Consider the following 13612-nt stretch of genomic DNA (forward strand, 5'->3'; position numbering starts at 1 on the left):
AATATTCAGTAATGTTCGATGTTAACAATAATATCAGAATATCAGATCTGACTCTTTCATTTGCCAACGACGTATCAATTGTTTCTTTCAAGCAATTCTTATGAGGGCATTGACCCTCACCCCCCCCCCCTCGTCCCAAAGCAAGTCTACCGCCCCCCCCCCCCCCGGACGAAATATAATTTATACAGAAACTTAGTAAATATATCCACCCACCCCGATGGTTTTAAGCAGTGGCGTAGCGAGGTCGGCTGTCACCCGGTGCGGCACTTAATGGTGTCACTCCCCAGAGGCGTAGCGACCCTTCCCGGGGACAAACTTTCAAGTTTTCGATTTGCACCTCCCCCCTCAAGTTTTCGATTTTCACCCCCCCCCCCCCGTCAAGTTTTTCTCTATATAATTTGCTATTTTTTGCCTTGGTGTCACCCCCGTAAATGGTGTCACCAGTGCGATCCGCACCCCCGCCCCCCCCTCGCTACGCCCCTGGTTTTAAGTGCACCCCCGGAGAAAAATTCTTTTAAAAACCCACTGGTATCAATTGTGGGTTAGAAAAAGAAGGAAGGATGCATTGGCCAAGGGGCAGCACTTGTTGTGCTAAATCGTGATCACCCCTTCTAGGCTTGTAAACAATGGCGCAGAGGCTTAGCGATGGGGGGGGGGGGGGGACATATTTCCCCGGGCGCCGACCTTAGGGGGCGCCAAAATGGGTTGTAAAAACAAATTAAAATGTCATTTTAGCTGCATTTTTGCAGTTTGAGGGGGGGGGAGGTGCAAATGGAAAATTTGCTCCCGAGGGAGGCGCCAAATTGAAAGTTTGTCCCCGGGCGCCGGGAAGGATCGCTACGGCTCTGCAATGGCGGCTGGTGAGTATTTTAAAAGTTTAGTGAACCACAGTAGCGCCACAAGGCGGGGGTGTGGGTGCGGTCTGCACCGAGGTTGACACCATTGAAGGGGGTGACATTGAATTAAATGTTTTGTCCAGTTCAAGTAATAAGTTAATATGGGAGAAAGGCGGCACTAAATGAAAATGCAAAACTATTGGAGGGGGTGGGGTGACACCCCCAGTTGCAGCACTGGATGACACCCGTCCTAGTGACGCCACTGATTACAAACACCTACAGACTAGAACCAAAGGAGGCGTAGTGGGAGGGGGGGACCACATCATCTCATCGAAATGCTATCACTACACCGTTCGATCAAATCCTGGGCATGCGCAGTCAAACCTCTAATTTTGTTTTCTATCTAAATGCAAATGTTAGTGGTGGGAATTTAGAGCTCGCATCAAGTGGTGCTGTGCACAAGTCGATGCTTCTAGAAACCGATTCGCCTAGCTTATAATCAGTGTTTCTTCCAGACAATTTTTCTCCGGTGGTGGGGGGGGGGCGGACTAAAAATTTCCGGGGGTGTTCGGACACTGGTAAAAGTATATATTTTATATATAAATTCCATTTCGTATTCGGAATAGAATTTATATTGTAGAAAAAATATATACTTTTATAATATTGGCCTATCTTTTACCAGCGCCCACCCCCTCTCCCAAAGAAAAATGTCTGAAAGAAACACTGCATCTACTGCAGAACGGGACCCACTCTCTCCACCATGTGACACAACAGTCCTATCAGTATAATCAACTAACATGAATATAACACAAACTGAACGAGAAAGTAATACTTAAATCAATATTTTATCTCCATTCAAGAAATTAAAATTAATGGAATATGCTATAACTATAATCAAATACAATGGTTTTAAAAAATCTTTATTAAAAATACTTGCATAATGTTTATGATTTAAAGATCCACAAAGGCATGAAACAATGAAATAACAACATATAATTTATCTTAATGATAAACATGGCACAGTTTTACAGCTATATCATCTGTAAGACTAGAATAAAATTACACGGCAGTAATAAAATTAAATACAATGAAATGCAACTTTAAAAATTGTAAATTCCATTTAATTTATAAAATAAAAAAGGATATAGAAATCCTTAGTATGCCTACAATTAATGAACAAACGTGTTCATTTTATTTTTGTAGACTAATGTTCAAATTGAATGCAAAGCTAAAACAACCTAAAACAGAACTTGTGTCACTTAAAAGTCAACTAGGCCACTGCACCTTCAACATCAGTGATTCGACGAATCAAGAATATGCCATCCCTGATTGGTACAAGAACCTGCAATGATAAATATTTTATTTTAATTATACCCTTGGTACTAGAACCTCAATGATAAATATTTTATTTTTAAATTATAACCTTGGCCACCCAAGTTTTTTTTAGGTTGGTTCGGTAGCATCGAAACTGGGGGTGTGGACTGCCCCGGGTGGCATCATCCAATGGTGTGACACCATAACATGTAGTGAATTTTAATGAGGAAGTCTGCTTTTCAAGTTAGTTAATTAAATTGTTAAAATTAGATACATAATTAGGTACAGGAGAAGGGGTGGCACCAAATTTCCTATAGTTTTAGTACATACTTGGCAGTGGGGGTGGTAACACACTGGGTTACCATACCATGTGTTACCTGAATTAGTAACATGACTGTGTAGGTTTTAAGTTTAAATTTAAAAAGATATGTGTAATCTTAGCACACTAAACAACAGTCTATTCTCATGTCCCACAAAACAATATGTCATGTTCGCAGTGTCAGCTTAAAAAACTATCTAAACTTAACACATATTTAGGAGCCTATCATCATTAACATAAACTTTATATATGTATTTCTTTCATATTTTTTGTTAACCTATTTTTTAATGAATTCTGATTTCAAATTTTGTCTGGAAAAATATAAAAAAAATAACTAATAAAAAAGATTAATGTGTAAACAATGTAGGCTATATTTCAATAAACAATCTCACCATACTTAAAACAGTGCTAACTATAAAACAAATAATGCTTTCAGAATGTGTTAAAAGATTAAGAAATGTAATATTATCTGTGTGAAAAAACCACATACTTCCACAAATAAATTAAACTGATGTAGCGTAAATGTTATATGTGACCCCCATGTAACATACAGTACCTTATTTTTACTCTCACATGTTTTTATTTCACCTGTAGTTATTGAGCATGCATGAACTTATATACACATGTGGCCCCAATTTAACATACAGTACCTTACTTTTACTCTCCCATATTTTAATATGTATACTGTAATGACTCATTGACTGAGTATGCATGAACTTACACAGTGCAATGTTGGATCAGCCGCAATAGTCTCAGCTAATATCCTGGAGCAATCTCTTCTAGCATTGGGGAGGTAGCCGTCCCCCAGCATATAGGCGTTGTCTATCAGCACACACCCCCCTGGGCTCAGCATGTTCTGACCAAAGGCATACTGGCAACAAAAGTGTATTGTTTCAGTACAAGGCTTATAAGACAGCTGTTCTACTATGGATAAGAGGAGTAAAGGTATTACAGATGTCCCACAATAGACTCTTCCAAAGGTAGGTGTGGTAGGTTGGTTGTAGTAGGGTAATCTCAGGATTAGTGTTGTAGTCAGAAATGAGGGATAGGGCTATGGTAGGGCTTTGTTTAGGGATATGGTAGGACTTTTGGTTAGGGTTATGGTAGGGCTTTGGTTAGGGCTATGGTAGAACTTTGGTTAGGGATATGGTAGGGCTTTGGTTAGGGCTATGGTAGGACTTTGGTTAGGGCTATGGTAGGACTGGTTAGGGCTATAGTGGCATTTTGGTTAGGGCTATGATAGGACTGGTTAGGGCTATGGTAGAACTATGGTTAGGGCTATGGTAGGACTTTAGGTTAGGGCTATGGTAGGACTGGTTAGGGCTATGGTAGGACTTTGGTTAGGGCTATGGTAGGACTTTGGTTAAGGCTATGGTAGGACTTTGGTTAGGGCTATGGTAGGACTTTGGTTAGGGATATGGTAGGACTTTGGTTAGGGCTATGGTAGGACTTTGGTTAGGGCTATGGTGGCATTTTGGTTAGGGCTATAGTAGGACTGGTTAGGTCTATGGTAGGACTTTGGTTAGGGCTATAGTAGGACTTTGATTAGGGCTATGTTAAGACTTTAGTTAGGGCTATGGTAGGACTGGTTAGGGCTATGGTAGGACTTTGGTTATGGTTATAGTAGAACTTTGGTTATTGCTATGTTAAGACTTTAGTTAGGGCTAGGGTTAGCCTTAACATTAGCAAGTCATATTTTATTTAGTTAACTAGCAGTAACTAAACACCGCTTTTTTAGAAGATTCCATTATTGTGGCATATTATCCCACACTGGTATAACATATACCCTGAATAAGGAAAGAAAAGGGGTAGAATGAAGACACTGTGCTGAGAAAAGTAGAGCACAAATACTTTGTCAGCCTATCAGCCTTTGTAGTGTGTACCTGTGTAATCAGTGTAGTCTTCAAATGGCCAGAAAAAAAGGAGACAAAAGAGGCCATATCTGACTTGTAATCTACTCTTATCTCAAAGTTACTGGCAGTCCACTGGGTTTCTTTCTGGTGGTGTGGGTACTGTAACTATGAAAAAGGGTCAGTTACAGTGGTGTAAGGCAAATGACAGGATAAGGTAGACCCTATACCACATCCAAAGTCATGGGGTTAAATTGTCTCTCATAGCGTCCATCAATAACAATTAAAAGTAGGCAGTGGCGTAGCCAGGATCATCTCAAGGGGGTGGTTCCAATTTTTACCTGGAGGCAAACTTTTGATTTGCACCCCCCCCCCCCCTCAAACTTTTGATTTGCACCCCCCTTCATACTTCATATATATATGCTGAGGTGTTGATAGGGGGGGTATGACCCCCCCCTAACCCCCCCCCCCCCTGCCTATGCCACTGAAAGCAGGTCAAAATTCACTGTAAAAAAGTTTCAGCTGAGACATTGTTGACTTACTTTAAAGTATTCTATATATTCAGACTTGTCAGCATCCAAGAAAATGATATCAAACACTTCTTTATTTTTTGACATCTTTTCAATAAGGTCAAGAGCTTTACCTTTTCGGAAAAAAAAATTAAGTTTTTTTAAAATCTTATCTAGTTGTTAAAATTATTAAAAATAGAAATGTGAAGTCATATTCATTATATTTTGTAGGTTACAAATAAATTTCATGGAAGAAAATGAAGTATTTGCTTTGATTTTATTTACAGAAAATCTACTGCTTTGGCTGTATATTCATTATCATCTTTTCTCGCTTTGTGCCCAAGACACATGGAGCAGATGAAGTAGAGGTTCATCTGTCTCAGAGACCTCTGCAAATGGTCAGCACTATGCCCATCCGCCTTTGTTTTCCTAACGTGAGTTAGGTACCCATCAGAGCTGGGTAGACTCAAGGACATTCTACTGACTTGAACCCGGATTCAAACTCAAGACTTTTGGGTTAGCAGTCTAGCTCTCTACCACTAGGCCACACCATTGGCTACATTTTAAGTTCTTTCTTTTTATCACAATCACTACAGTCTTAGATCTAGCTAACAACAGTAAAAACATTTTTAAAAAAACACCTGAGTACTCTATTTCCTTGCTGACATTCATGTAGCACTAGACATACATACCTAAAACAATCTTCACTTTCTTCCCATGTGGTGACTTCACCAATAAATCCTCAACAAATGTTTTGAGATACTCGTCTTGATCAATCGTTATAACTTCCCCGTCAGCTGAAAAATATGTTTACATTCTTTGTTAAAATCAATGAGCTAAAAAAAATCTTCACAGTCATAGTTATTAGCCTGTTCACATTATTCAGTAAAATACAAATGTGTTCATATTATTTTGTGAAAACCAATTAACACTTGGTGATAAAAACCTGTTAACATTCATTTAAATAAAAATATATCTACATTTTGTTTGTGAAAATTAATGATCAAATCAGTGGCGTAGGCAGGGGGGGGGGGTTAGGGGGGGTCATAACCCCCCCCATAGACCCCTCGGTATATAGAAAAAGTATGAGGGGGGGTGCAAATCGAAAGTTTGAGGGGGGGGGGTGCAAATCAAAAGTTTGAGGGGGGGGGGTGCAAATCGAAAGTTTGTCCCCGAGTAAAAATTGGAACCCCCCCCCCCCCCCTTGAGACGATCCTGGCTACGCCACTGGATCAAATAGATAAATTCGTTCAGAAGCAAGACATTATCCTTGTCAATAACCCTCTGTATTTTAGCCCCCCCCCCCCCCACTAAAAAAATGCAGTAGGATATAGCCCAACCTCTGTCAATTAATAATTGACCCTACACCTAATAGAGGTATGGATAATGTAATGGATGTGGATAGGGCAATGGATATGGTAAGGAAGAAATAGGGATAGTGATAGAGATAAAGATAATGGCACTGGATAAGAAGATGGATATTTGTATATGTATTCACAGATGGGGGGGGGGGGGGGGGGGTTAAATGACAAAGTGTAATGACTGGGGGAAGGGGTTTTATAGACCAGGAAATAATGTCCTAGATCCAGAAGGCTCAGATTCTTTGTAAAAAAATATAAACAACTCTACCTACAGCTGATGTTTATTTTTATTGCTTAATTAAGATTAAAAAAAATCCACACCAATTACCTGGCAAGGCCTCCGCCATAGAAAGTGCGCTGTATCCAGAGAACATTCCGATATCCAGAATTCTTTTGGCTTTTTGGATACTGACTATGGACTTTAAAAACTGACCTAAATTGACCAAAAGACATTTGAAAAAAATTTATTACTGCATGGAGACTGATGTATTGTATACTATTAAACATGGAATTTAAATTTAATACATTCAGTGTTTCTTTCAGGCAACTCTACTTTATAATCGCAATATAGGATCTTTTTCTTAATCCTGTTCATGCCCAAGACACATGGGGTAGGTGAAGTAGAGTTCATCTGATTCATTGACCTCGGCATATGAAAGGATAGTTGTGGTCAGCAACAACATTATAGGATACTCTACAAATATCAATTGCATATTTTCTATCCAAATTAAAAAAAAAAAAATTTAAAATTAGGTTTTAATAAAAATAAAAAGAATGTTGAAATGTCCCACTCACCTTCTAGATGCCCACTCATCATGAATGGCCTCAGCAGCCATGTTGTTTTTCCCTCCTCAAACGGTTTCTCCCAGTCGTGTTTCGTTGTCGCCTCGTAGATGGCCTGGCACCCTTCGCTGCCCTTGGTGGTGGTAAAACTCGTGAATTCTTCTCTGATCCTCACCAGGTCTCGAACCTTCTGTACAGCGTCTGCCAGCTCAGGGGCGGTGCCGGGGGCTTTGGAGAGCTTCACTGCTTCTTCAAGGGCCACAATAGCTGGGTCATAGTGAGATGGGGGAACGAACTCTCTTCCTGCCATTTTCTGATACAAAGAGAATTGTTAATGTAAAATAACATATCAGCATTGAATGGTATTTTATAATTATTTCAGGCAACTCTAAACAAACACTCTTCCTGCCATTTTCTGATACAAATAGAAATGTAAAATAACTTGTCAGCATTAGATGATATTTTATAATTATTTTAGGGTAAGTCAGAGATTTTTTTAGGCATTTCTTATCAAACTCTCTTCCTACCATTTTCTGATACAAAGAGAAATGTTTACATGTAAAATAACAGCATTGAATGGTATTTTATAATTATTTTAGGGTAAGTCAGAGATTTTTTAAGAATCTCTTAACAAATTGTCTTCCTGCCATTTTCTGATACAAAGAGAATGTAAAATAACTTGTCAGCATTGAATGGTATTTTATAATTATTTTATGGTAGGCCTAAGTCAGTTTTTTCAGGCATTTCTGAACAAACTATCTTCTTGTCATTTTCTGATACAAAGAGAAATGTTTACATGTAAAATAACTTATCAGCATTGAATGGTATTTTATAATTATTTTAGGGTAGGCCTAAGTCAGAGTTTTTTTGGGCAACTCTGAACAAACTCTCTTACTGCCATTTTCTGATACAAAGAGAAATGTTAATGTAAAATTACATAGCAGCATTAAATATTATTTTATAATTATTTTAGGGTAAGTCAGAGATTTTTTAGGCATTTCTTAACAAATTCTCTCCCTGCCATTTTCTGATACAAACAGAAATGTTTACATGTAAAATAACATATCAGCATTGAATGGTATTTAATAATTATTTTATGGTAAGTCAGATTTTTTTTTAGGCATCTCTGAACAAACTATCTTCCAACCATTTTCTGATACAAATGTTTACATGTAAAATAACATCAGCATTGAATATTATTTTATAATTATTTTATGGTACGCCTAAGTCAGTTTTTTCAGGCATCTCAGAACAAACTCCCTTCCTGTCATTTTCTGATACAAAAACATTTACATGTAAAATAACATAGCAGAATTATTTATTATTTCATAAGTATTTCTCTTTGTGTATGAGGGGGGGGGGGGGGACAATGCCCCCCTCCCTCTCCGGTGGACAAAATAGAAAAATAATCTATAAAGATAATATTTACTTTAACCCTGTCTGCTCCCCCCCCCCCCACTTCCAGAAGTTCCAGTGCCCCCCCCCCCCCCCATTTGAAAATGTCTGGAAGAAACCCTGATGTAAGCTGAGGTTATTAGGGGTTGTCCATAAAATAAGTCAGGTGGGGGGGGGGGCAGAATATGACGACTTACTTTTGAAAAGTTAGCATTTCAAAAAGTGATGTTAGAAAATGAATTTATTTCTATCTTTTTAAAGGGTGTTTATTTTGTAAATAGCAATAGAAATTTTGTATGTAGGTCTACTCAATGCTGACAGAGTTCAGAAATATGTGAGAGAAAAAAAAAAACGATGCTTAAAAAAATGTCGATGGGGAGTGTTGCGATGTGACGTGATTAATTATAGGGTCGGGGACTGGTTTTTTTTTTTTTTTTTTTTTTTTGAAGATGGGAAGGGGGCGTTAACATTCGTTTAAAAAGCGTGAAGTCATTTATGCAAGACATCCCCCCCCCCCCCCCCCCCGTTTTTCAAACAGCCAACAGTAATGTTTCGATATTTTGTTTAGAATTCGAGTTACGCTTAAGTTAAGATTGCGATAATAACAAATACAAACATTAATACCCACGATTACACAGTAGGCTGCAAACAGGTGATCGTTGTTGCCAATATAGGTCAATGACCCCACTGACCCGGGAGAACGGAAACAATGAATAAATGTACGACATACACGATTGGTCACAGTTAGCCGTCATTCGCTGATGTTGGTAATTGGTGGATCTGTCCTTTCAAGGTTGGTTGTTGTTGGTTTTTTTTGTGGTGGCGGAGGGGGGGGGGGTGTCAGTCGCCCGGGGCGAGGCATCAATTTTGCATACAGACACACACACATTAAGCCTATATATAGTTATTCAAGTTGGCCAAAGAGCGCCCCCCCCCCTCCAACTACTTTTCTGATTCCCAGCAAGGGGGTTGGTCACTGCCATAGTCCATCTCAGTAAATTGTGTTTCTTTGTTCATTGTGGGGGTGGGTTACAACACTGACACAGTTAAGGTATTCAGGGCCGGGTGGCAAGGGGGGAACTCCATTCCATGTTAAACTGTCAATGCAGAGGCGTAGCGAGGGTGGGGGGGGGGGGCGGGGGTCCATATGTCCCCGGGCGCCGACTCTAGGGGGCGCCAAAACGAGTTTAAAAAAAACATTAACAGCTCATTTTAGCTGCAGTTTTGCATTATAATTATAAAAACATATATGTGGGGGGGGGGGCGCCAAATTGAAAGTTTGTCCCGGTGGGGGGGCACCAAATTGAAAGTTTGTCCCGGGGGCCGGGAAGGGTCGCTACGCCTCTGTGTCAATGGGAGAGCTGTAATATGATACTACAGGCAGAGTTACATCCAGGTATCTCTTCGGGGAGGGGGGGGCGGACCGAAAATATCAAGTGCCCCTGTGGGAGGACACAGGTAGTGATTTGTACTCTTTTCCTTGTACTCCCACATGCCGTTCCAGACAGTATAGAGTTGCATCAGGTGAATGAAATGCTGGAGGAAGATAGACCGTGGGAGGACCCATGCAGTGATGTGTACCTTTTATGGAGCTCTGGGGGTGTAGTTAGACAGTCTAGTAGCTCAGATTAATTTGGCATTGTAAACATATATTAACGTAATTAGAAGTGTGGGGAAAAAGGGGTTGGCGTGGTCTGGTCGGTAAAGCTGATGGTTTGCTAAACAGAAGTCCAGAGTTCGAACCCCAGGAAAGAAAATGTGGCAGTGGACAGCAACCCATCTAGGAGATAAAACTCCAAAGTCAAACAACTGCTTCCTTGGAGTTTGTTCTTGGGGGTGGACAAAAGCTATGGAAGCAAATCCAAAAAAAAAAAAAACCACGCTAAAATCCGAGTCAACAGTATATATGTCGCTTAATACAGGTTGACTCGTAATACTTAATTTTGTTGGAGGAAATCCAGTCAACATTCGGAAAGAGAAGAAAAAGTGGGAATCAGGACAAAAAGACAGAACCTTGGAATACTACAACCGTGTTTCTTTCAGCCATTTTTTCTAGGGGTGGGGTGTGCACTTCAAATTTGGGGGGGGGGGGAGTGCGGTCACTGGTTTATTTTCTATATATATTATATATTTTTACAATTTCGTTTGGGGGGGGGAGTAGGCGGTGGATGTGGGGGCGGGGGAGGCTAACCCCCACCCCGAAGAAAGAAATGCCTAGAAGGAACTTGAGTGTGAATTGAGTTGATTGTTCTATTATTCAGGCTACGACCCTGGGTGTTTGGTGTTTAAGCATTAATTGATAGCTATACGTATACCGTCGCCAATAGCTGCAATGTATCGTGAATACATTTTTAAATGGGCGCCCCCCCCCCTCCACCTTTACACGCCTATGCCACTGTATCAGCCCCACTCAAACAAGTTTATCATCAACAAAAAAATAGACTAGGCTTATCACCAACTAGTTATTTGTTATGCCCCGTGAACCTTGAACTTTCAATAATAACCCAAGGTTCTGTGAACTTGTGTCTCATAATGATAATATTAATACGCGTAACGGTATACATTTTTTTAGGTCAATGCATTTTAACAGAAAATGATATGGTTAAATGAAGACTTAAATCTAGAAAGTCCGCGAAACTTTAAAGTAAAAAAAAAACAACAAAAAATTAAACACATTTTTAATCGCTTTTAATCCTAGATCTAGAATAATTGATTGATTATATTATTATTTGTAGGCCGGAGTCGCCGGGTTGCAAAATAAAACCGAGTTCATGGCCTTTGACCTTTTCAAGCAGACGACTTTAGATTCTTCTGCACATAATTTAAAACTATGAACACGTTAGCCCTGTAGAACTCCATAATATATTCTATAATTTAAAAGCTGATTCTCAACTATTATTACTATTAATCATGTAGATAGAGGTCCCATTCAATTAAAAAGGACAAAATAATAATTAATAAATCATTATCCCAGCCTACACTAAGTATACTTTACCTGTTTTTTTTTATCAATGTAATCATAAGACATTTATAATCAAATGTAATCTTAAAACAAGATCTAGATCTAGAGCTATTCTAGATCATAATGACTTAATTGACATTGTCCTACTTATCTGGACCTAATAATTTTTTTATTTAATTGATCTATTTGTATTAACATAGAATCTAGTAGTAGATCTCTATAGAATTTAGAATAATCATAAAATAATTTAATAACATTCGCACACATTCGTAATGTATGGTGTATGTATGTAGATCTATGTATAATTAATGTAGTATGTATTATGTATAGATCTGTTCTAGATTATCTGGGTCAGGTTTTTTTCACTCAAAAAAACTCAACAGATCTACTATAAAATGTATTATATTACGTAAATGACTTAATATATCATATATCTAATAATACAATAATTTTATAAAATAAATAATAACATTCGCGTTAGAGATCTGAAATCTAGGCCAGTATTTTCATTCAACAAAACTCACCGAAGATGCAACGTACGTTCTAAGCTGCGAACCCGTCTGTGTTACACAGCCTACTAACCCCTTTCTTTTATACTGCTTCAGAAAACTTTGGATTTCTACAGTTGTTTCCCCTTACAACTCAAAACTACTGATCTCCTTACGTTTAGGGTTACCCATTCACAGTGGCGTAGCGAGGTCGGGTGTCACCCGGTGCGGCACTTAATGGTGTCACCCCCCAGAGGCGTAGCGACCCTTCCCGGGGACAAACTTTAAAATTTTCGATTTGCACCCCCCCCCGTCAAAACTTTCGATGTGCACCCCCTCAAACTTTCGATGTGCATTCCCCCCTCTCAAATTGTTCTCTATTTATTTTTGCAATTTTTTGCCTTGGTGTCACCCCCCGTAAAAGGTGTCACCCGGTGCGGTCCGCACCCCCGCCCCCCCCCCCTCCTCGCTACGCCTCTGCCCATTCATTATGTCAATAACAAAATGTGAATTTTAGACACACTCTGGATGTTACTCTATCACGTAGGGGTCATCCATAAATGACGTCACACTCGTAGGGGGGAGGGGGGGTCCGTAATTTTGTGACGATGTGTGATGAGGGGGAGGGGGGGGGGGGTTCAGATGTTGCGACGTCACATTTTTGCATTATAAAAAAGCAATGTTAGAAAACGAATTTTAGACGTTATTTCGTGTTTTAGATAACTGTTTTAATAAATTGTAATAGTTTAGACAAGAGTTTAGAAAAAATATCGATGTTTAAAAAAAATTCAACTGCAATTGTGAGATGGGTTGTAGGTTGAGGTGTGACGTCATTTTAGGGGGGGGGGGGGTCTGGCTTTTTGTGACGACGTGTGACAGAGGGGAGGGAAGGAGGTAAAAATCATTTTTAAAAAGCGTGACGTCATTTATGGATGACCCCGTAGCTACACTAAACAAACCACTAATCACTAATCAGAACTAAACCAAAACAATAAACTACACAAAGCTTAAATTGAACTGAAATAACTAAATGAAACCATAACAGCAAGTATATTTAGCTTCAGAATGCACAACCAAGAATTATTTTTTTAATATGTTTGTAGTCAACTGTAGTGAGCAGTGTAATAAACGTAGCTAAATATGAACCAAATACAATCATATTCCAATTAAGATCCATTATAACATATTAATTAAGGGACATCAGATAATTTACTTCAGGCTTCCTTTACACAATGTACCCCCCTCCCCCAAACACATTTCGCCTATCGTCACGTATAGTTAGAACCATTTAAATTCATGCACTATTTTTTTTCATTACCCCACATTTATTTCTACAATATTGATTTAGATCAGTCCTGACATGGAACATAATCAAGCGGTAATGCAAAACATAAATAAAAAGTTGCTTAAACCTTTGCTTCTGCCAATAAAATTTTGGAACAGCTTAATTTGTAAGTTGGTTTACATAAACTGTTTAACTACTGCATTAAAATTTTAATCAGTTTTGGCCCATAATGGATTGTGCACATATGAAAAAAAAAAACATATTTTGACCAACGCCTACTCAAATTTGAGATTCTGAAGTAAGCGTTTCATTCAATCTTCTTGGTTTAGGTTTAAGGACAGGGGCGTAGCGAGGGGGGGGGGGCGGGGGGGGTGGGGCGGACCGCACCGGGTGACACCATTTAGGGGGGTGACACCAAGGCAAAAAATAGCAAAATATATAGATAAAAACTAGGAGGGGGGGGGGTGGAAATCGAAAGTTTGAGGGGGGGGGGGGGCTTGCAAATCGAAA

At 39.2% G+C, this 13612-nt stretch overlaps 1 protein-coding gene across 1 annotated transcript; it reads right to left on the bottom strand.

The window, feature by feature from the left end:
- Positions 1-1754: 1754 nt before the first annotated feature.
- Positions 1755-11916, bottom strand: LOC131954762 (uncharacterized). Its single transcript, XM_059318509.1, has 7 exons — positions 11854-11916; positions 6985-7285; positions 6518-6622; positions 5521-5625; positions 4862-4962; positions 3191-3340; positions 1755-2178 (listed from the first exon to the last, which is right to left on the bottom strand). The coding sequence occupies exons 2-7, from the start codon at positions 7280-7282 to the stop codon at positions 2107-2109; spliced, it is 831 nt and encodes a 276-aa protein (XP_059174492.1). The 5' UTR covers positions 7283-7285; positions 11854-11916; the 3' UTR covers positions 1755-2106.
- Positions 11917-13612: the final 1696 nt, after the last annotated feature.

This window comes from Physella acuta, unplaced genomic scaffold (genome assembly GCF_028476545.2).
Source record: "Physella acuta isolate Inbredline_101_S28 unplaced genomic scaffold, ASM2847654v3 ptg001027l, whole genome shotgun sequence".
Taxonomy (NCBI): Eukaryota; Metazoa; Mollusca; class Gastropoda; family Physidae; genus Physella; species Physella acuta.

Excerpts from the sequence above, each read along its gene's own strand:
- LOC131954762 (XM_059318509.1), bottom strand. The coding sequence starts at position 7,282 with ATGGCAGGAAGAGAGTTCGTTCCCCCATCTCACTATGACCCAGCTATT. Across the intron at positions 5,626-6,517 it reads TATGGCGGAGGCCTTGCCAG|CTGACGGGGAAGTTATAACG; the intron begins GTAATTGGTGTG and ends CATATTTTTCAG. Across the intron at positions 3,341-4,861 it reads AATATATAGAATACTTTAAA|TATGCCTTTGGTCAGAACAT; the intron begins GTAAGTCAACAA and ends TTTTGTTGCCAG.